Genomic DNA, 22675 nt, shown 5'->3' on the forward strand with positions numbered 1-22675 from the left:
TAATGTTTGGGTACTTGCCAGGTTCTTAGTTTGGCCAGGATGCTGGGCTTGATGGACCCTTGGGTTTGACCCAGCATGGCAATTTCTTATGTTCTTAAAGGTTCTTGGTGCTGTTACAAGACCAAAAGGTAGGACAAACTGATAATGTTGGCCGATTATACAAAAATGAAGAAATGTTTGGAAAACTAGTTTCATTGGAATATGAAAATAAGCCTCTTAAATTGAGGGATGATAAAACACTCGCCTTTGCGAACTGAAGTGATAACTGTGCGAAGAGATTCCACGAGAATCAAGGGATATATGTATTATGATTCACATCTTTTAGATTCAAAATGGGTCTGAATGAACTGCCCTTTTGTGGAATCACAAAATAAATTGAATATTTATTTAAAGATTTTTCTATACCGTCGTTAAATACCATCACAACGGTTTACAGAAGGGCACGATAAAGAGAAATATGGGTGGTATAGATTACAAATTACTCGTGTGCATCATAGTACGGTAACAATGTAAAATAATAAACTAGGTGTGTAAATTAAACCTGATTGTTAGGAACAAATTAGGCAGTTTGATTTTAACATTAATATGCTTATGTAGGTTACTAAAAACTTCTAGCTTGGTGCACCCTTTGACATTCCTTGATTGGAACCAGTTGAATTGCCTGTAATTGAATCAAATCGTTCAATGGCCAATGAATTGCAGCAAACTTGTCTGAGTATGAGCAGGTGAGATAACATAATGATCTCTTACAAATCTTAAGTCTGGAGCATATCCATATTGGATTATATCCAAAACCCATTGATATAAAGTAATATGGATCCATTCCCCGAAAAAAAGCTGCAACTTGCCCCCTTATAGGCTCCCCTAGAGAATGAATCCTTTGGGCTTCATTGTGTAGTCTGTGAAGGACTGGAGGGCCGAGTAGAATTGCCCCTTGCTCCTCAAAAGGGCTGAGATCTACTTCTACCTCTAGAAAACTGAGGATTTCCTCACCTCATCTTTTAGCTTCCATTAACTGACTACATCCCGGCATGGGTGAAAACTGGGCCAGGTTCTATCTTCAGGTAATCTCTGAACTTTTGGATCACCCAGATCTTTTTTTATCAGACAGTTCAGCTCCTCACCAAAGAGGTATTTCCCTTTAAAGGGTAAACGAGAAAGTCTGGACTTTGACCAGGAGTCCACTGATCAATTTGTTAGCCACCACAGACGTCTACTCCTATGGAAAGAGCTAAAGATCTAGCAGAAATTCTAATTATGTTGTACAAAGCATCAGATAAACAGGCTGTAGCAGATTCTAGTTTTGCAGTTTTCAACCTCAGATAATTGATGAAGCCAAAGGAGCAAAGATCTAGAGGTATAACTAGTACAAACTGCTCCCTGAAGCACAAAAGAGCCAGCAGAAGAGAGATACTTAAATACAGACTCTAGATTCCTATCCTGGGCATCCCGAAGGGGTACACTCCCTTCTACCAGTTCTCCTGGCTACTGCTGCAACAATTGCATCTACTTTAGGTTGTTGAAAAAGGCGATCCAGCATCTCTGGAGGCATAGGATATAGCCTATTAAAAACTCTTAGGCATCTATAACCAGCCTCAGGAGATTCTCACTCCGACAATCATAGCTTTGATTTCCAGGTGCAGAGGAAAGGTGGAAGCTGTCTTCCGTGTACCTCTCAGGATTGGAACCCAACCTGGGAGCCTTCAAATATTTCTTCCTAAAGACGTAATGCAGAAGAAACCTGCAAAATTAGTGCTGACATTTCCTCCTTATGAAATAATCCGATTAGCTCCTCTTCATCTTCTCTTGACTGAATCTCACCTTCTTCTAATGATTCTAGTCCACTTCCAGCTCTCTTATTTATTTATGTATGTATTTTTATATACCGCAGCACGTTCAGAACGTCACCTCGGTTTACATGTAACAAAAATGCAGCAATAGGCTTTACAAGCAACACATAAGGGAAATAATATAGCAACAGGCTTTACACAGTAAATACATATAGTAACAGGAACTGATCTTTTAAGATTTGATCATCCTCAAATCTTAAGAGAGACAATCCATATCCAGACAGTGTGTTTCTGCTTCCTCCAATTCAAATCTCTCTTTCTTTTGAAATTTAGAAACTTCGGTAACTGAAAATTCATTTTGTCCATACCTTCTCGCTGACCCTGTAAGGCATGAAATGTCTGATGCAAAAACTTAAAAAAAAAAAAAAAAGTCAGAGGAAAAACTACCTGCGCTGGAAGGTACTAGGGACATCTGCTTTGATTCATAGAGGAAGTCCAGCCCCAGCAGTATTTTGCGAGGTCCCTGACCTGACACCGGTCCTGCCCTCAAATGTCAACGTCCTGGGTGACAGATTCAAAATGGCAGCAGCGTCCAAGTCAGCTGTTAGAACGGCTGCAGCTAACTGCTCTCCAGAGATAGATGTCGTCCTGGGTGAGGGTTTTTGCATGCCTGACGTCTCTAAAGAGGAAACCTTCTTGGCAGCAGAAGTAACCTGAGTTAATTCAGGAGATTCCGATTTACCACAGCAAACAGAGCACAGACTCCCTTCAGCAAGTGTGCACTTAGTGCCACAAGTACCACTGCAATAGCTCTTCTCAGCCAACAAATCAGATAAAAACTAGCTCAAATAAAGATGTAACAGAGCAAGTGGCTTACAAAACAGTAAGTTACTACTTCTATATTGCTTGAGATCACTTCTAGATCAAGCCAATGGTGCTCAACCTTGCTGAGATTTAGGGAAGGGAGCAGAAAGATAGTTGTTGTCTGAGAACGCTTCACTGCAGGAGCATGCCCCAAAAATATAAAATTCACACAGAAAATAGTAAGGCCGATTCCTAATCTAAAAAAAACCTACTGCTCGATTAATACTGAACTCAAAATACCCATCAGCAGCTGAAGGCAGAGAACACTGGCCGAACTGGTTCTAAAAATGACATATATAGGTGATGGCATTTAAAGAAAAAAAAAGAACTCTGCTTCTATGTGTGCTGGATGAGAGGATATAACCCATAGGTTCTGGACAAGGGGAGCAGAAGAAAGAGGTACACACAGTTTCCTTTTATTTTCTTGAAGACTATTCCCTCAAATCAGGGCAAGATCTCATCCCACTTCCAAAAACTGAATATCATTACTACACATGGTGACACATCACTCGTAGATCAGCTCAGGGTGTACTTACCCTTTCGTCCTACTCCATTCAGAACCCAATCATCAGCCTTCAGAAGTGCCACATTTGATGAACGCACCACAAGGTGTTGCATGTCCCGCCAGGTTAGTGCTGGGCTGTGGAGAAAGCATGGTATAGGATGCATATTCCAAGTACCATATAAAGGAAACTTGGTTCTTACCTGCTAATTTTCGATCCTGTGATACCACAGATCAGTGCAGACCAGTGTATTTATGCATCCCTACCAGCAGATGGAGGCAGAGAACAAAACAAAAAAAAAAAACAAAAAAAAAACTTAGGCACTGCTACAAACCAACAGGCCGATACAGTAAGGAGCGGTAGGAAGAGCTGCGTTAGTGCCGGGCGCACCCGCGGTTGCCGCACGCACAGTCTGGCTCACCTACCGCTCGATACTGTATTTAAATAGCTTGCAAATGCAAGCCGCGTCCAAGAAGCGTCCATGAAGCGTTAGGCCCGCGCAACCCATTTTACTGTATAGAGAGCTATACAGCGCCTATACAGTAACCTGGGTGCGCTGGTACCTGTCATTTCAAATGTCATTTGAAATGACAGTCACCAGGAAGTGGACGGTTCTCCTACGCTCAGGATTGCCAGTCCTCTCTCCCCTCCTCCCGAAGCAAGGCACAGGGAGGGGGGGAGAGAGGACTGGTGAAACGACACGTAAAGTGTAAAGTGTAAAGCAACGAAGCAACTTATTTTTCTTGCAGCCCTCCTCCGGAGATGGACTGCGGCTCCCCTGCCTCCCGGGGGGGCAGCCGGCGGCGAAAGCGGCCCCACCGGCGAAGATGGATGCCTGCACGGGGGAAAGCGGCCCCTGTGCGTGCAATTTGGCCGCTCAAGACGTGATGCTCAAGACATGACGTCACATGCTGTGACGCCAAACATCGTGACGTCACGCCTTGAGCGGCCCAATTGCACACACAGGGGCCGCTTTCGCCCATGCAAGCATCCATCTTTGCCGGCAGCTGCCTCTGGGAGGCAGGGGAGCCGCGGTCCATCTCCGCCGATGTCTCTGGAGGAGGGCTGCAAGAAAAGTAAGTCGCTTCGTTGCTACTTTTTTTTTTTCCGCTTTTTTCGTTTTTTTCCCTTTTTCCCCGCTTTCGTTGCTTCGGGAGGAGGGGAGAGGACTGGGGCTGCCCCGGAGACCAGCACCCATGGACGCGGCCAGGGCATGTGAGAGGGGGCTGGGGGAAAGTTTGCCGCCTACCCTTACCCCCGCCTCTAACACAGGGGTAAGGGTAGGCGGTAAGTTAGCAGGTTAAACGCGCGGCAAAACTGCAGGTTAAGAAAGCGATAGTCTGGGTGCGCGTTACTGTATGGGAGGGAATAGCTAATTCGATCGTTTACATCTAATATAAATGCCGCGGGCGGAAGGGGTTACCTGGTGATTTAAAGAGGCGGTAAGAATGGGTTAAAGGGGATAGTGTATCGTGGGTTGGACTAACGCGGCCGAACAGTGAATAGAAAGCGGGTTAGAAGCAGGGTAACCGCGGCCGCAATTTACTGTATTGACCTGCAAGAGTGCCACCTGCAGTCCCCTCAGTATTGACTTGTATCCAAGCCAAGATTAACTAACAATAACATTCTTTATACTAGGGCGAATCACAAACCCCCTCAGGGTTGGATACCCCAAAGCTGGAGGCCAACCTGCTCCCATAAGCAACCGTTTAAGTGAACAAAAGAACTGATTAATTGGAAACAAAACTCTTCAGAAATATCCAAAGTAACAGGAACCTTCAGTCTTTCAGCAACAATACCGGAATAGGCCTCTGGAATGATCTGTGGTATTTACAGGAATGAAAATTAGCAGGTAAGAACCAAAATTTTCCTTTCCTGAACATACCCAGACCAGTGGGATGTACCAAAGCCACCCTACACTGGGCAGGAACCCGAAAGACCCGTTCTCAATACACTTTCGCCGAAAGTAGCAACCTCTAGGCAATAGTGCCTGGTGAAAGTATGGCAGAGAGGACCACACCACGGCCCTACAGATCTCCTGGGAAGATACTGACACTCAGCCCGAGAAGCCACCTACATTCAAGTTGAATGAGCTTTCATACCCGTCGGAATGGAGCAGCCCTTACAAATATAAGCCGAGCAAATAACCTCCTTCAACCAAAAGGCCAAAGTAGCTTTAGAAGCCTTCTCTCCTTTCCTGGTGAAAGGAGGTGGGCCGAGCAGTGAAAAGAGTTAGTGATATTCAGATAGCATAACAGAGCGCGCCGGACATCCAAACGATGGAGATCTCTCTCTCCTCTGCTGAATCCAGTCCAGAAATTCCGGCAATTCCACTGGCTGATTTACATGAGGGAGGAGGAATAGCCTAGTGGTTAGAGCAGTGGGATATGACCCAGGAGACCAGGGTTCGAGTCCCGGTGTTGCTCCTTGTGACCTTGGGCAAGTCACTTTACCCTCCATTGCCTCAGGTACAAAACTTAGATTGTAAGCCCTCTGGGGATAGAGAAATACCTGAATGTAAACAGATGTGATATCTCAGATCGAATGTCGGTATATAAAAAATAAATGAAAGGCTGAAACCACCTTAGGCAAAAAGTAGGAATTGCAACAAGATAAAGCCTGAAGCTCTGAAATCCATCTGGCTGAGCAAATAGCCACCAGGAAAAACACCTTCAATCCTTCCTTGAAGGAAGCTTATCCCAAAGGCTTAAAAGGGCGTTTCACAGAGAACCCACAAGACTAAATTTAGGTTTCAGTCCGGGCAAGTCTACCCGCTTTAGGAAAAATCTGATGACAGGGTGGGTAGCCAAAGACATACCCCAAAGCCAAAACCTGCACATGGAACGAACTGTAGGCCAACCCCTTGGACAGGCCCAATTGAAGAAACAAAATATGGGGAACTATTGCCTTCAAAAGGATCAAGGTCTAGCTGTACACAGCAGGACTCAAAAAAACCAAAAAAACAAAAACAAAAAACAACTTTCCCCACCCTTATGTAGGCCATAGAAGTAGGAAGGAAGGTAATGACTGTTTCTGAATATTCCTTCATCCGCAAGTGCCGCCTCTCAAAAGCCAAGCTGTGAGACAAAAGTGATCCTCCCGACCCGAAAAGATGGGCTCCTGTCACAGCAGCCCCGGGAGGTGAACCAGACAGAGGACCATCCACTGCCAGATACACTAGGTCCGCGAACCAAGGCAGACTTAGCCATTCTGGCGCCACCAGCACTACTGTTCCTGAATGAGCTTCTATCCATCATAATACATGGCCTATTAGAGGCCACTGGGGAAAAATGCACAGATCATCCCCCTCTGCCAGGGGCACACCAGAGCATCAAGCCCTACGGAACTGGCTAACTTCCTGTGGCTGAAGAAGTTTGTCGTTTTTGCATCTGCCCGCGTTGCCATAAGATCCAGCTGGGGACCCCCCTGCCCCACCCCGGCACAAATGTGATTCCAGGCTTCGGGGAACAGTTCCCACTCTCCGGGATCAAGTTGCTGTCTACTTAAGAAATCTGTCTGCATGTTGTCTGCTCCTGTGACATGAGAGGCCGCCAGGCCTTCGAGGTGGTGCTCCACCCACCGAAACAGTTGAGCTTCCCGAGCCACCGCTAGACTCTTGGTTCCTCCTTGGCAGTTGATGTATTCTCCCATCGTCGCATTGCCCAAGAACACCCGGACCATACATCCGCTAATCAGAGGCAGAAACTGTACTAAGGCTCTGCGTACTGCCCTCGTCTCCAGAGGATTGATGGACCAGGCAGCCTCTGCTACAGACCTATGTCCCTGGGCAGAATGACTCAGGTACAGTGTCGTCGTCCCCCTCCCCCAGCACCTGAGGCTGGCATCCATGGTTACAATCACCCAATCCGGAGTTTCCAGATTGCTCTTCAACAGCCACCATGACAGTCTGTATCTGGACTCCGTGAGAAGAGGCAGCGGGAGATAGAATTGCTCAGACACCAGATTCCATCTGGATAACAGCATTTTCTAAAATGGACACATGTGAGTAAAGGTCCACGGAACCAGATTCAATGTTGAGGCCATAGAACCCAGGACCTGTAAGTAATCCCATACCCTGGGAACCGGAAGGCGTAAAAGGTGAGTCACTTGCGAATGAAGTTTCGACTCTGTTGGACTTAAGGTACACTCGGCACACCTGAGTATCGAAGTGGGCTCCTAGATACTCCAACGACAGACAGAACTAGATGACTGTCACATTGATGACCCACTCCAGAGAACCGAGAGTGGTCACCAATCGCTGTATAGAGCGACCGCACTCCTCCTCAGTCTTTGCCTGGATCAGCCAGTTGTCCATATATAGGTGCACCAGAATTCCCTCCCTTCGCAAGGCCACAGCCACCACCACCACTTTCGTGAAAGTCCGAGGCGCCGTGGCGAACCCGAAGGGAAGAGCCCAAACTGGAAATGGTGGCCCAACACCTTGAAGCACAGGAACTTCTAATGATCCTTTTGAATGGGGATATGTAGATAGGCTTCGGTCAAATCCAAAGAAGCCAGGAATTCGCCCTTGAGGACTGCCGCAATTACTGTCTGCAACGTCTACATCCGGAAATGTGGCACTCAAAACAAATTCACCTTCTGCAAATCCAAGATAAGGCAGAAGGTGCCCTCCCCTTCTTTGGAACCACAAAGTAGATGGGAGTACCTTCCCCGCCCCTGTTTGCTTGATGGTACTGGAATTATAGCCTCTAGGCTTATTAGCTTTTGCAGAGTTCCCTCCACCGCCTCCCTTTTGCTTCAAAAAACACAGTGGGACTCCAGAAAAGCCTCCTTGAACTGGCATGAAAATTCTAAGGCGTAACAGTCCCTGACTACCTCTAGAACCCATTGGTCAGAGGTAGTCTTGGTCCACTCGTAAAACTGGGACAACCTGCCCTCTACGGCTGTCAGGGAAGAGTGGACCATGTTTGCTTCATTGGATGGATTTGCTGTTTCTGGTCCCCTGACCAGAACTGCCTCTGGAGGACCTGCCAGCACCCCGAAAAGACTGTCTGCCTGCCAGACGACTGCTTGGATGCCAAAGAGGTAGATCCTTTGCCGGAATGAAATCTCCTTGCATCCCAAAAACGGGACAGAGACGGAAACATCTTCTTAGTGATCTTGTTCTCCAGCAGCCTGCTTCCCTTGGACTCCCATTAGAGACTTCATCAGCTGGTCTAGGTCCTCCCCAAAAAAGCAGTTTTCCCATAAAAGGAAGACTGCAGAGCTGAGTCTTGGACCACCTGTCCACCAACAATTGCGAAGCCACAAAAAAAAAAAAAAAAAAAAAGGCACACAGCCACAGCCGAGACCATAAACCTGGGTGAAGTATGCGCCAGTTAATACAAGGCATCCACCACATAGGCCACCCCAGCCTCCAACCAGGCCACCTGAGCCGGGGATAGCAGCCCCAATGAGGTTTGCTCCTGAGGTTTCTGGATCCAGTACAAGCAGGCACACTGCATCATTCTAGCACATACCGCTGCTTGCAAACAGAGCTAACACTACGAACATGCGCTTCAGCTGCATCTCCAGTTTGTGGTCCTGAACGTCCTTCAAGGTGGCAGACCCCGCTACCGGAATAGTCATCTTTTTAGTGACTGCAGAGACTACCGGGTCCCGCTTCAGAATCTTCAGGTGGTCCAAATGTTCCTCCAACAAGGGATATAAGCTTCACTATCGCCCTGCCGACCTTTAAACTTGCTTCCAGAGAATCCCAGTCTCAGCTGATTAGCTTCTGAATCTTTTTGGGTATGGGGAAGGCGCTGGGAGGGCCTTGAAGTCCATCCAGGACCAAATTAATGCCCTCGTTATCTGACTCTTCCCGAGTCAGCTTCACCCCCAATTCTCCCAAAATCTGTGGAATGAGGGGTCGAAGTTCTTCCTTCTTAAATAGGCGGACTACCCGAGGGTCATCCCTCTTGGTGCTGGTCTTGGGGAGGTCCGGATCATCCCTAGAGAGATCCTGCTCCAGGGTCTGATGGTCTTTTGGCAGGTCCTGGTCTTCTGCCCAAGAAGACCCGCTCTCCTGCAGTTTGTCAAGCCAACAAGGCCTCATGTATGAGAATGAACTAGGGGGGAAAACCCCCTCGGACACTCAAGCCCAGAATCAGAGGGCCCTGAGTACAGAGTCCCATCATCCTGGACCTGTGCTGACTCCTGCCCCACAGGAGAAAGTAGTGAAGGCAGCCCATCAGGGTCTTGGCCAATCGGAGTTTCATGCTTGCCATCCCCCTCAGAGAGGGACTCCTCAGAAACCCCCCCCCCCCCTTTTTGCCCTGCCACAATCCTAGTGGCTGTGGCAGCCTTCCTGGACTTTGAAAGCTTGAGAAAGGCCCCCCTCCCAATACACACCTGGTGCAGAGGGCCCTACACCTACACCTGGTGCAGAGGCCCTACAGGCCCTACAGGCCTCCATTGGTGGTTTATCTGCCATTCGGTCCGCGGTGGAAAATGGGCCTAGCAAGCAAGCAAACTCCGCCCACCAGATCGCTGCCGATCGGACGCATGATCACACCAAAAAGCCAGTACATGGGAAAACAGAAAGAGGGAGGCCCGACGCACTCAAATGATGCAGCCCGCTGCACAAGCTGCCGCCCCCCCCCATGAAAGCACTAAGCAGCATGGGCCCGCAATCTATCCTGTTTCGGCAAGCCGTCATGAACCCTGTCTGGCCAACGCCGTAGTACTGCTCCTCAAGCAGAAATTTTGGCTCCCTTCCTCTCACTGTTTCAGTCTTTTTTTTTGTAGATTTATTTATTTATTTGTTAGGCTTTTATATACCGATGTTTGGACTTACGGTCATATCGGTTTACAGACATTTCAAAAATTAGAAAAATTTCAATAATTCATAAAATAAAAAAAGTCTACATAATCATAAGAACCGGCATTAATACATACACATAAAAATAATAAAATTATAAAATTTGAGTGGTAAAAAATAAACAAAAATTCAATATTAAACTATTGCTATAATACAATTAATAAATCAAACACATAAAACTTAACCTATGCAAATTATAAAAACAAACAAGCATAAACATGGTCTTAGGAATAGTCGGTATGGCAGAAAATGTCATTAAAGGTTGAGATTAGTGAAGTTTAGATAAGTTAGTTTTAACCAATGCCTTCTTTATAAGCCTGTTCAAATAACCAGGTTTAGAGATTTTTTCTAAATAACTTGAGATTGTTTTGTAACCTTAGCTCAACTGGTAGAGTGTTCCATAATTTGAGACCTGCAGGTGATATTGCTCTCTCTCTCTGAGTGCAGTGAGTCTGGCCGAGGAGACTGAAGGTTTTGACAATAATCCTCTATTGGCAGATCTCAGATTTCGCTGTGGGTTATGAAGACAAATTACAGCATTTAACCATTCTACCTGCTCACCGTAAATAGCTTTATGTAAGATGCAAAGTGTTTTGTATTGGATGTGTTATTCAATGGGTAGCCAGTGCAGTGATTTCAATATTGGAGTAATATAACTTAAAGCAGCTCACAGAAAGCCCAAGAAAACAAACAGGGGTATTTTCCTAAAAGGAGCCAATGGAAGCCAGGAGAGGTATTCAGGGCATCCAGAAGGAACCAGTTCCCTAGTTATCTAGGTCCCTGGAATAGCAGGCCACAGCAGCCAGGGGTATCCAACCCCTCAGTTGTCCAGCTCAACCCGAGGGATGGCCTGTAAAACGGAGCCTAGCACCTCGGGGAGCAGAAATCCTAAGTCTCCACTCTCAGTCAAGAGGTGCACGCTTGCAGTACCTATCTGCTGGAGACAGAGAAATACTGAGGGGACTGCAGGTGGCACTCTCTGTTTGTAGCAGTGCCTCAAAGTTTTGTTCTCTGCCTCCATCTGCTGGTAGGGATGCAAAAACCCACTGGTCTGCACTGATCTGGGTATGTTCAGGAACCAGGATTAAAGGGGCAGGAAACCAGAGAAAGACATGTGGAGAGCAAGGACATTTATGGCAATTATAAAATGTTCAACCTACTTTGCTTCCAAAGCAAGAGCAATAATAGCAGCTGCAAGAGGGGCAGAAGCAGAAGTGCCGGTGTGTCTGTCGGTGCAACGGTGACGGACATCTGTTGTTACCTTTGGGAGAGAAGATTCACCCAAGAAACATCTGTATTTAGCAGAACTCCACACATTCATTTAAACACTGTACTTACTCTATGTACAAGTAATTTCCACAAGAGTTCATCTGCATGTAGTATGTTTTCATGAAAAAGGATCTTTCAAAGCAAGTGAAGGGCAGGCCTACCTCACTGCAGCTTTATGCTGAGCTGTTATTGACCTCGCCATTTACAATGTTCCAGTGTTGTGTCCCCGTCCATCCAGCATTCTTTCCTCCTCATCCCTTCTTCCCCACAAACAATATGCATAGTAGACTCCCACCCCACAAACCTGTTTCACAGCCCTGAACCTTAATGTAAAGAAGGAAGAGCCAGACTCACAATCTGTCGCTCATTCTTGACGCCGCTGCTGTATGTGGTGGTAAGGATGGAGGCGCAGGCCTCACTGTACCATGGAACTTCACCTCTTTCTGTTGTGCTACCCACAGACAATGTGTAAATGCTGTTGGTGTAACCATCACAGTTGCAGTTATCATAGTGGAATCCACCGTTCCCCGAGGCCCAGACAAAGAGAGAGCCCAAGCCTTCTCTGCCCTGGTGGGAGAAGAGAAAGGAAACTGGGAGCAGCACTTACTGTACAGGGGAGTAGTAATGGGGCCTCCTGGGTTTTTCCCTGGAGTTCAAATAAGCTAGAAGTAATTACTTAGTAGCCATCTGTTGAAAGAATCACAAAGCAAGGCACAGCAGACTGGCTAAAAAGTTTAATTATATCAAAAAAGAGCTAGCAATTTAAATTTTGTAATAATTTTCAATAAACAAACTCACAAAATACTTCTGTCATTTCTCGTCTTTTTTTGTCATAATTTGGCACGATCTGATGTACGTTAGAAAGTTCCAACATGAATGAGAAGAAGTGAAGACCTCCATGAAGCAGCCTTGTAGGCGAAATGCAGACCATCGGAAGTCAGATTGCTTCTTATTGATCTTCTATGGAAGCTGTTGTCTTCACTCTAAAAAGATATGTACACAAGTTTGCACATTTTTTCACATAAGATAATTATGGGGGTGACTGAAATTTTATTTTAGTTCCATTTTTAGACTGCCAGATTGCAGTATATGTTCCTAGGGAGTAACAATGAAAATATAAATCTAAATTGTGTGGCATTATATTTAGCTCTGATTTCACTTATGTTGATGTAAAATTTGACAATTTACAAGTGTATGATGGCACCAAATTATGACAAAAAAAAGAGAAATGGCAAATACTTTGCGAGTTTGTGTTTTTTGAAAATGGTGGCTGGCTCTTTTTAAATAATTACTTGAAGCCAAGTTAGACATTTCTGCACAGTCCAAAACTGATTCCAGCTCAGACTCTGCTCAGGTTTGGTGTTTGCTAGTACATACATGCTTCCTAGGAAGCGTACATATTAAAATGACCACATTTGTACAAATCAAGGGCTATTTTAAAATTCCAGTGGATGTTTTCTCTATAGAATAACAGTTTGAAATTCTGGTTCTCAAGGGTCCCAACAGACCTGGTTTTCAGTATCTTCAGAATGAGATATTTACACAGATCTGAGGGCCTTGAGGAGCATAGGAGTCACTGCTGTAGAAGCTCAGCGATTACTAACGTTACATACTTACATTCGCAGTGCCCCTGTAGAAAGCTTCCATTGCCAATATCCCAGGTCCGTCCACTGTCTTTCCATCATCCTCTGGGCCCCAGCTGGCACTGTAGATGTGAATGTGCTGGGGTTTAAGACTCAGGGACTTGGCCTCTATAATATCAGTGATAATGCCATCCAGCATACGTACCCCTAGGCAACAGGAAAGGAACATAGCCAAAGCATCTTCATCAGAGTCTCACCTTGTATTACTAAGGGAGAACATGGGGTACCTGCAAGTGCATGCATGGGGATGGAGAGGGTTAAGATAGTTTGAGAAAACACAGTTAAAAAAAACAAAACACACTCAGATGTTTTCCTTTATTTCCTGAATGGGGAAAGGCCTCTCTCACTATTCCTACCTAGGATGCATCCATGCTATCAGAAAACCCTAAGCACTAGTGCTGCACAAATCCAAAAAGAAGTGTGAACCCCTTTCATGAGGTATCAAGGCCCTGCCCAGCCCTTTACCTCCTATTTTAGCATTGTAAGCAATGCCGGTTCCACAGATTCCATTGTTAGCTACACCAGCCACCTCTCCTGCACAGCGGGTCCCGTGCCTATAAGACAGGTAAGGAGGCAGAATTTAGTGTTGCCATCTAATCTCCTGTAGCAAAAAGCAGCTGCAGGCAAAAATCAGATACAGAGCAACAGGTAAGCACAGAGGATGGGGAGGGGCTCAGATTCTTCCACTTTCTGGTTCTGGGCCCTGGAAAGAAGGATTGTTAGCTCTGCTGTGGTGAGGAGACAGAGGACACTCACCGATTCTCATTGCTAGGGCTGTATCGAGGTTGAGGATCAGGATCATTGCCATTAAAGTCGTAACTTGCCTTTGAATCCTAAAGAAAAAAAAAAAACAGAACAGTTTCCAAAACCGTATCCCCTAAATAAATTGTAACTGTGAGGGAATGTACTGAACAATGTATCAGAGTCAATTTAGACAACTGTAAAATGTTTGCAATAACGTGCATTGATTACATTTCATAAAATAGGGGATCTTTCTTTAACTAGGGCAAAGAAAGGGATACTTTTTTGGGCAACTACCATTCATAACCTTCTTTTAAAGGAGAATGCTTTCTAATACAGCTACAATGAAATGTGAGTTTAAGGCTTTAACTATGCAATAATATTGTACTTCTATAGTACTAGTGTACTCAATGTTGTACAAGTCATGTGAATACAATGCTCTTGGCCCTAAAGCACTTAAGTCTTAGGCCAAAGAACGATCAGTAGTACTTACATAATTATTAACGAGATCAGGATGGTCCTTTTCAATCCCATCATCCAGAACAGTAACTACAACCCCTTTACCCGTGTATCCTGTACTCCAGGCACTCAGAACATTCAGGTCTGGACTGACATCATTATTCTGTAATACATAAAAAACACTTAAATCAGGAATGACAAATTACATTTACGAAAGCTGTAGCTTCTGCCCCTAAGCATTCATTTATAAATACGAGTATCATTTTGCAGAGTCTTCCCGAAAATAAGGAAAATTAGTTCTTACAGGAACAAACATTAGCAGGTAATACCACAAATCAGTCCAGGCAAGTGAGGGTTTGCATCCCTACCAGGAGATGGAGGCAGAGAACAAATCTTTGAGGGACTGTTATCTATCCGAGAGACCCACCTTCAGTCCCTCAGTATTGACCTGTATCCAAGCCAACTGAAGCCCCCACTTTCAAGGAACAGATAACTGCTTAACCTCAGCAGCTCAACCTATTTACAGTTTGCAGATACAATCTCAGAATCCAAACTGGAAATTCGGTCTTTCAGCAGCCAGGTGATGGGTCTCTGGACTGATCTGTGGTATAGGAACGAAAATTAGCAGGTAAAAACCAAATTTTCCCTCTCTGTTCATACACAGATCAGTCCAGACAAGTGGGATGTACCCAAGCACCCCTACCTGGGCAGGAACCCAAAAGACTCACATGCAATGCACTTTCTCCAAATGCAGCATCTTCCTGCATCCAAACAATGTCTGGTGAAAGTATGAAGCAAAGACCTCATTGCAGCTCTGCATATCTCCCGAGGCAGAACTGACGCTCCGCCCAGGAGGCAGCTTGCGCTCTTGTAGAATTCACGAGCAGACCTAATGTCACTTCTCGACCTCTACAAATATAAGCCGAATAAATGGTCTCTTTCAGCCAATGCAAAAATCGTGGCTTTAGAAACACTTTTTTCCCCACCGTACAACACAAAGAGAGGATCCAATCACAGAAAACCATTAGTGACTTTGAGATACCATAACAGAACCCGGCGCACATCCAAAAAGATGAAGTTCCTTAGACTGCGGCAAATCCCTAGACTTCTGCGGAAAGGCCAGCAGCTCAACAGTCTGATTAACATGAAAAGAGGTCACCACCTTTGGTAAGAAGGATAGAATCGTATGCAGTGTAATCCCATGATTGGAAATACGCAAGAACTGATATCTGCAGGACTAAGTCTTTAGCTCTGAAATCTGTCTGGCTGAACAAATGGCCACCAAGAACACGGTCTTCAAAGTCAGGTCCTTTAGCGAAACTCCTTGCAAGGGCTTAAATGGAGGCCCACAGAGCACTTTCAGAACCAAAATTTAGTCTCCAATCAGGGCAAACCTTAGGCACTGGAGGACGCAAATGCTCAATGCCCTTCAGAGAACGGATGACATCAGGGTGAGAGGCCAAGGCGCTCCCCTGCATTTTGCCCCAAAACAATCCAAGGCGGACACCTGCAGGCAGAGCAAGCTATAGGCCAACCAATTTAATAACCCCTATTGCAAAAAAGCCAAAATGTGAAGAATGTCCTCGCTTAGCAGATCCACCTGCTGCTCCAAACACAAAAAAACTCAAAGACTTTCCAGACCCTGACATAAGCCAGAGAAGTAAAACACCTTCTAGCCTGGAGCAAGGTGGAAATAACTGGCTCTGAATATCCTTTTAGTTGCAATTGCTGCCTCTCATAAGCCAAGCTGCGAGACAGAAGTGATCCTAAAGATCCGAGAATATGGGCCCTTGACGAAGAACCTCTTGGAGATGGACCAATCTGAGAGGTCCGTCCATCACGAGACACACCAGATCCACAAACAGCCGGCGCAGCCACTCCAGTGCCACAAGAACCACTCTCCCTGGGTGCGTCTCTATGTGCCACAAGATGCGTCTGACGAGAGGCCAGGGAGGAAATACATACAAGCAGAACTCCCCTCGGCCACGGGCACACCAGCACATCTATTCCCTCCAACCCAACTTCTCGTCTGCGACCGAAGAATCGGGCTGCTTTGGCATTGCCTTACATGGCCATGAGAGTCCAGGCTTCCAGGGACAACTACCATTCCTCAGCTAACTGCTAAGGAAGTCTGCTTGCACATTATCCATTCCCGCTACATGAGCAGCTGCTATTCCCTCGAAGAAAAGTTCCACCCACACAAAGAGATGCTGGGCCTCCAGAGCCATAGCGTGGCTCTTCGTCCCTCGACGATTGATATATGCCACTGTTGTCACACTGTTGGAAAAGACTCTCACCATCCGACCCTTGATCCAAGACAGGAACGCCTTCACTCTGCGAACTGCCCTGGTTTCTAGGCAATTGATCAACCAGGCCTTTTCCTCCGGCGTCCAAAGATCTTTGGTCTTTAAGAAAGTCAGATGAATTCAGCTTCCCTTCCTTGGCTGCCGAATATTTATGGTATGGTTCTCCTGTGTGACTATGTATTACAGGGATTACTGGTAAGTGTTAGTCCAGACTCCTAGACTGTTATTACATTCTTATAGGAAAATTGGTTCTTACCTGCTAATTTTCGTTCCTGTAGTACCACGGATCAGTTCAAACTGCTGGGTTTTGCCTCCCTTCCAGCAGATGGAGACAGAGAAGTTTCACAGGCATCGCCTCTTAACCTGGTGTGCCACCTGCTGCTCCTGAGAATTTGAAAATACCAAAGCAGAAAAATCTTATAGAATAACCGTTTTATGCATTAACCTAATTCTATACCCCAAACGAGCAGAGAATGAAGAACAGAACTCTGAAAACGGGAAAAAGCCTTAGAAAAACCTATACATTTCTTCAGAAAAAGCTAGAGGCAACAGTACAGATCGAGCGGGCTCGCCACACACACCCCCTGAATCCCCTCCTTTGGGCAGGCATCTGGTCTGATCCGTGGTACTACAGAAATGAAAATTAGCAGGTAAGAACAGATTTTCCTTTCCCTGCACGTACCCGGATCAGTCCAGACTGCTGGGATGTACCCAAGCTCTCCTAATTAGGGTGGGACTGCAAGAGTCCTGCTTGGATGACAGGCACCAAAACTGCTGGGGCCTGAATCCTGGACATCCAGCCAGTAGTGTCTGGCAAAGCTGTGTAAAGACTTTCAGGTAGCCATCCTGCAGATTTCCTGCGGGGAAGCCAGCTAGCATTCTGCCCATGAAGCTGCCTGCACTCAGGTAGAATGAGACCACAGGCCCTCTGGGACTAGGCGACCACAACAGATATATGCAGATACTATGGACTCCTTTAACCAACGAGCAATAGTTGTTTAGACGCAGACTGTCCCTTCTTCACACCATGCCACAGAACAAAAAGGCGATCCAATAAACGGAAACCATTGGTAGCCTCTAGATAAGAGCAACAAGGCACATCTGACATCCAGCTGTCTAAGTTGTCTCGAATGAGGACCTCTTAGCTCCGCAGCTGGAAAAGTCGGAAGCTCCACAGATTGAGTCATGTGAAAGGCAGAGACCACCTTTGGCAAAAAGAATGGGACAGTTCATAGCGACACTCGGGAATCCAAGATATGGAGAAAAAGCTCCCTGCAGGACAAGGCCTGACGCTCCGAGACCCTCCTGGCTTAACAAATGGCTACCAAAATCACCACCTTCAGTGTGAGATCCTTTAAAGTGGCCTTCCTGAGCGGCTCAAAGGGGGTCTCGCACAAACCCCTGAGAACCAAGTTCAGGCTTCATGAGTGGCAAAGTCTGCGAGTTGGGCGCGCACGTTTCACATCTGGGAGAAAACGCACTACAACCGGATGAGTCGCCAAAGGAGCAGCCTGGGTATAGCCCCTCAAACATCCTAGCGCTGAGATCTGAGCCTTCAGCGAATTATAGGACAACCCTTTGTCCAGGCCATTATGCAGAAAAGAAAGAACTAGAGACACCGAAGTTCTATGAGGATCCACCTCTTGAGGCTGGCACCAGGACTAGACCTTCCAGACACAAACATACACCAGGGACTTGGAGGTTTTCAGGGACCACAGCAGGGTGGAAATAACCACTTCCAGATAACCTTTCCTCCTCAACTGCCGCCTCTCAAAAGCCAGGCCGCAAGACAAAAACGATCTGCCTAATCGAAAAATATAGATCCCTGTCGAAGGAGATTCGGAATATGACATACTGAGAGAGCCGTCCAAGGCCAGATTCATGAGGTCCGTGAACCAAGGCCTTCGCGGCCACTCTAGAGCCATGAGAATCACTCATCCCGGGTGAAGTTCTATCCTCCTGATTATCTTCCCCACTAACGGCCGGGGGTGGGGGGGGGGGACATGTAAAGGACATCGCACAGCCAAGGGACCATTAGGGCATCGATCCCTCCGCATCATAATCTCTTCTGCGACTGAAAAAGCATGACGCCTTGGCATTTGCATGAGTTGCCATCAGGTCCACGTGAGGTTCGTCCCATCTGCGACAGATCAGATGCATTGCAGCATCAGACAGATCCCACTGCCCTGGGTCCAGCTGTTGGTGGCTAAGGAAGCCCACCTGTACACGTTAGTCGATCCTGCAATGTGTGACACTGCCAACATCGCTAGATGCTGTTCCGCCCAGGACATCAGCTTCTCTGCTTCGATCGCTACAGGATGACTCCTGGTTTCTCCTTGCCGGTTGATATAGGCTACGGTCGTCGCATTGTCAGACAAGACTGACTGCTGGATTGAGCAGGAGGGGGAGGAAGCTCTGCAGAGCCAGCCAGACAGCCCTTGTCTCAAGGCAATTGATCAACCAAGACGCTTACACCGGAGACCACCAGCTCTGAACCAACCGACTGACATACCACTCTCCAGCTGGAGAGGCTGGCATCTCTTGTCACCATCTACCAGGGTATTACCAGATTCACCCTGCACTCCAAATGGTCCTGAGCAAGCCACCACAATTTCACCTGCTGCTGGTAAGCAGCAGGTGAAATTGTTCCAACAGCGAGTTTCAGCAGGACAGCAAAGGTCTCATATGCGCAAAGGCCCATGGGACTAGCTCCAAGGCTGGTGCCATGGAACCAAAAGCCCGCAGGTAATCCCAGACCTTGGGCTCAGAGGCTTGCAAAAGACGCCGAAATTGGCTGCACAATTTGAGAATTCTGTCCTCGGAGAGGAATACTTTGCCCACTCGAATATCGAAATGCGCTCCCAAAAATATCCAGATGGCTCTTGGCGAGGCTGAACACAAAAGGAGTCTGCCAACTTATATCCAAAAGTCACTCACATTCATTGATTCCCATGTCAATTTTGTTTTTATTTTTTTGTGTTTTTATTTATTTTTTTATTATTATTATTAGTAACCACATAAGCAAGCCTGACAACGTGCCTTATCATTTGCAAAGGCCGTCCAGTCTACTCAATCATCGGCGGTTTTGTTGAATTTCATCTATATACTGTTTTCAAATTTGTTTCATCCTTTAATTTTCTAATTGTATCAATGCTCTTATTTTCAATGGAAACATCAATCTTATCCCGTTAGTAGATCAACAACAGCCGGTGTTTCGTAAATGTATTGCTTCTTCAGGAGCCAATATATAGAAGGAACAATGTGCCCAACAATGTTGCAACAATGTATAACTTGTTGTAATCTGTTAAATTATATCCAGTTCCTGCCGGACAAAACAATACCAATGCGTTGTCAATCACTCTTTTATAAAAAAGGAAACTTTTACTTATCTTGCTTTTGGTAGAGGAAAAAACCTCTTCTAGGACGCCATGCCTCAACTCCCTTCACCGTCAGGACAGAGACTGCATGATTGCTTCACCATGGTTTAAAAAGCATAAGCTATCATTTACGTAGTCGTGATGACGTATAACAATGCCTCTACGTCATATATGTCTTTAGAACAATGAACATTGGTGAGAAATAGTAATAGCATGGCAAGTATTAAATGTAAAAAAATTCACAGAAACACGTTTAATTCTAATGCAGAATTTAAGCCAGTTGGATGAACTGTGTTCAACAAGTATATCCATCGCTGTTCGGCTCTTAATAAGCGTATATTCAAATCTCCTCCCTGCCAAGAGGGTTTGATCTGTTCCAAATCGTCTGTGAGAAAATTCAAGACAATGTGTCAAAGGAGCATTTACCTGATTCATGGATAAACATGAACGATGTTCAATTATCCGAGTTTTTAAAGCTCATTTGGTTTTCCCTACATAAAACATGTTGCATGGGCACTGAATTATAAAAATCACTCCTGCTGATGTACAAGTGGTAGTGTGTTGTAAATGAATAGTTTTCTTAAGCCTTGAAAAATGGATAGATGACATTTGCATCATAATGCGACACATTGAACATGTGCCACAAGATGTGTGGGTACCTTGTGCATATTCAAATGTGCGAATTGAAGAGTCCGAATGTACCAATTGGTCTCTCAAGTTAGAACCACGAGTGAACGTAAACCTTGGTGCCTGTCGAAATTCATCACATACTTGCAGAATGTGCCAATTTTGATGGACCAATTGTTTCATTTTGTGTGTCATAGATGAAAATGGCAACACAAGTATTTATTTATTTGCAGTTTTTATATACCGACATTTGTTTAGTAACCTCACATCGGTTCACAGATAACAGAAACATTGCAGCTGTGCGAACTAGAACAAACATATGCAACAGTGCTTTACAATAAACTTATTTAACCGGGGGGCGGGGCGGGGGAGAAGGGGGTAACAGTGGAAACAATGGAAGGGAAAAATCAAATAGTGGTACATAGCAAATTCTCGCTGAACTTATGTCTGTAAATAAATAGAATGAGTTTTATAAAACAATTGGAAAAGAGAGAAGCTGGGCCTGAGAGAAAGAAATAGGATAGAAGTAAGAAATATCTTCATCATTTGGTGCTCGAGGCAGAAATAACCACTCGATGAGTATTTTGCTCGTAAAAATGCCCGTTTATTGCATAGTTTCTGATATCCTCTAGCTAGAAATCTGTTACTCAATTCTATTGCTTGACAATGGTACTCTGTAACAGATGTGCAAATCCTCCGAATTCTAAAAACAGGCTCATAGGGAGATTTTCTTTTAAGGATCGAGGGTGAGCACTAGAGAAATGTAAGAGTGTATTACTGCTGACTGGTTTGTGGTATAAAGTAGTAGTAAAACCATCAATTTCTTTCATGATTTTAATATCAAGAAATGTGATACAGTATTGTTGGATGTTTGCTGTAAAATGAAGGTGAGAGTTGCGTGAATTTAACCACCTGAGAAACTCATTGAAATTCTCTGTAGTGCCTCGCCAAATCATAAAAATATCGTCAATGTATCGCTTCCATGTTACCATATGTTGTGTAAATTGATGACTTGAATGGATCCATAGATCTTCAAAATGGCCCATATATAAATTAAATATTGATCAACTGAACAGCAATAATAGTTGTTCTTATTCACTGCATGTTTTTGCTGTTTTTTCAAAATATTTTTTTTTAAACATTTATTTTTATCAATTATACTGTGAATTCTTCATTGTGATCTCACTGCCTACACAACATATGGAATTAATTTTCTTTTGTTTTAAAATATTCTTTTTTTTTTAATTAAATTTAGGAGTAAGAGGAAAGTTTCATACATTGTGTAGGTATCCCTACACCATTCTTGCATAGTAATCATTAACTTCCCTCCGCCTCCATACTCTATTTTGTGATTATTTTTTCGTGTGTTTAATATAAATTAGAAAAGGTCTGAGGCCATTGTGACCCCACAGATTTGTTGAAAAAATTGCCGTTCAAACACACAAAAAAATTTTGGTTAATGCAATTTCCAATAATGCCAATAGAAAAGATGATGGAATTCTGTGTGGTCTGGGACGCAACTCAAAATATTCATAGCTATCTCCTTAGCTTCATCTTGTGGGATACTTGTGTATAGTGCTTCCACATCTAAAGTGACTAGATGTAGATCATCAGTCTCATAATGCTCACTTTCCAAAAAAATGATCATTTGTTGTGGATATTTTGCATATGATGGTAACGAACTTACAAATGGGGCTAAAAAATGGACGAATTTTGATAAAGGTTCCAACAATGAACCTCTGCTGGAAAAGATCGGACATCCTGGAGGATTCGTCATATTTTTATGGATCTTTGGCAATATAAAGAAAATCAGAACTAAAGCATTTTTTCTAAGCAAGAAGGACGTTTCTTTGGTTGTCAAAAACGCACTGCGACACCCTTCAGTTACTAGCTGTTCTATCTCAGCCAATAGAGTTTCTGTTGGATCTTTAGGAAGAGCTTGATAGAACTTACAATATTGTAATTCACGTTGTATTTCATTAACATATTGTGTACGATCCAAAAGTACAATCTTGCCGCCTTTGTCGGCTGGTTTAATAATGAGGTCTTGCTTCTGTCGCAGATCTTTAAGCGCTTGTGTCTCCTGTCTAGTTAAATTAGAAAATGAACATTTATCGGTAAATGCTTGTCACATCTCTCATAAAACAACTTTATGAAAAGTGGAAATAATAGGGTCTACTGGACCTGGTGGAGACCATGAAGACATTTTTAAATAATGAAATATCTATCCCACTTGTCTGATTTATAAAAAAAAAAAAAAAAAGTCTTATGTT

The 22675-nt window shown here is 44.8% G+C and overlaps 1 protein-coding gene across 5 annotated transcripts in view; it reads right to left on the reverse strand.

Annotated features, from left to right (window-relative positions):
- PCSK4 (proprotein convertase subtilisin/kexin type 4) overlaps nt 1-22675 on the reverse strand; it is a 91124-nt gene that overhangs the window by 60694 nt on the left and 7755 nt on the right. For all 5 annotated transcript variants that reach the window (XM_029613320.1, XM_029613319.1, XM_029613318.1 and 2 more), the window contains exons 4-10: nt 14127-14255; nt 13649-13725; nt 13358-13446; nt 12867-13039; nt 11604-11816; nt 11141-11241; nt 3191-3294 (exon numbers count right to left, since the gene is read on the reverse strand). In XM_029613320.1, the coding sequence (XP_029469180.1) occupies nt 3191-3294; nt 11141-11241; nt 11604-11816; nt 12867-13039; nt 13358-13446; nt 13649-13725; nt 14127-14255 (886 nt within the window). The remainder of the gene's footprint in view (nt 1-3190; nt 3295-11140; nt 11242-11603; nt 11817-12866; nt 13040-13357; nt 13447-13648; nt 13726-14126; nt 14256-22675) is intronic.

The sequence above is a fragment of the Rhinatrema bivittatum genome, chromosome 8, assembly GCF_901001135.1.
Source record: "Rhinatrema bivittatum chromosome 8, aRhiBiv1.1, whole genome shotgun sequence".
Taxonomy (NCBI): Eukaryota; Metazoa; Chordata; class Amphibia; order Gymnophiona; family Rhinatrematidae; genus Rhinatrema; species Rhinatrema bivittatum.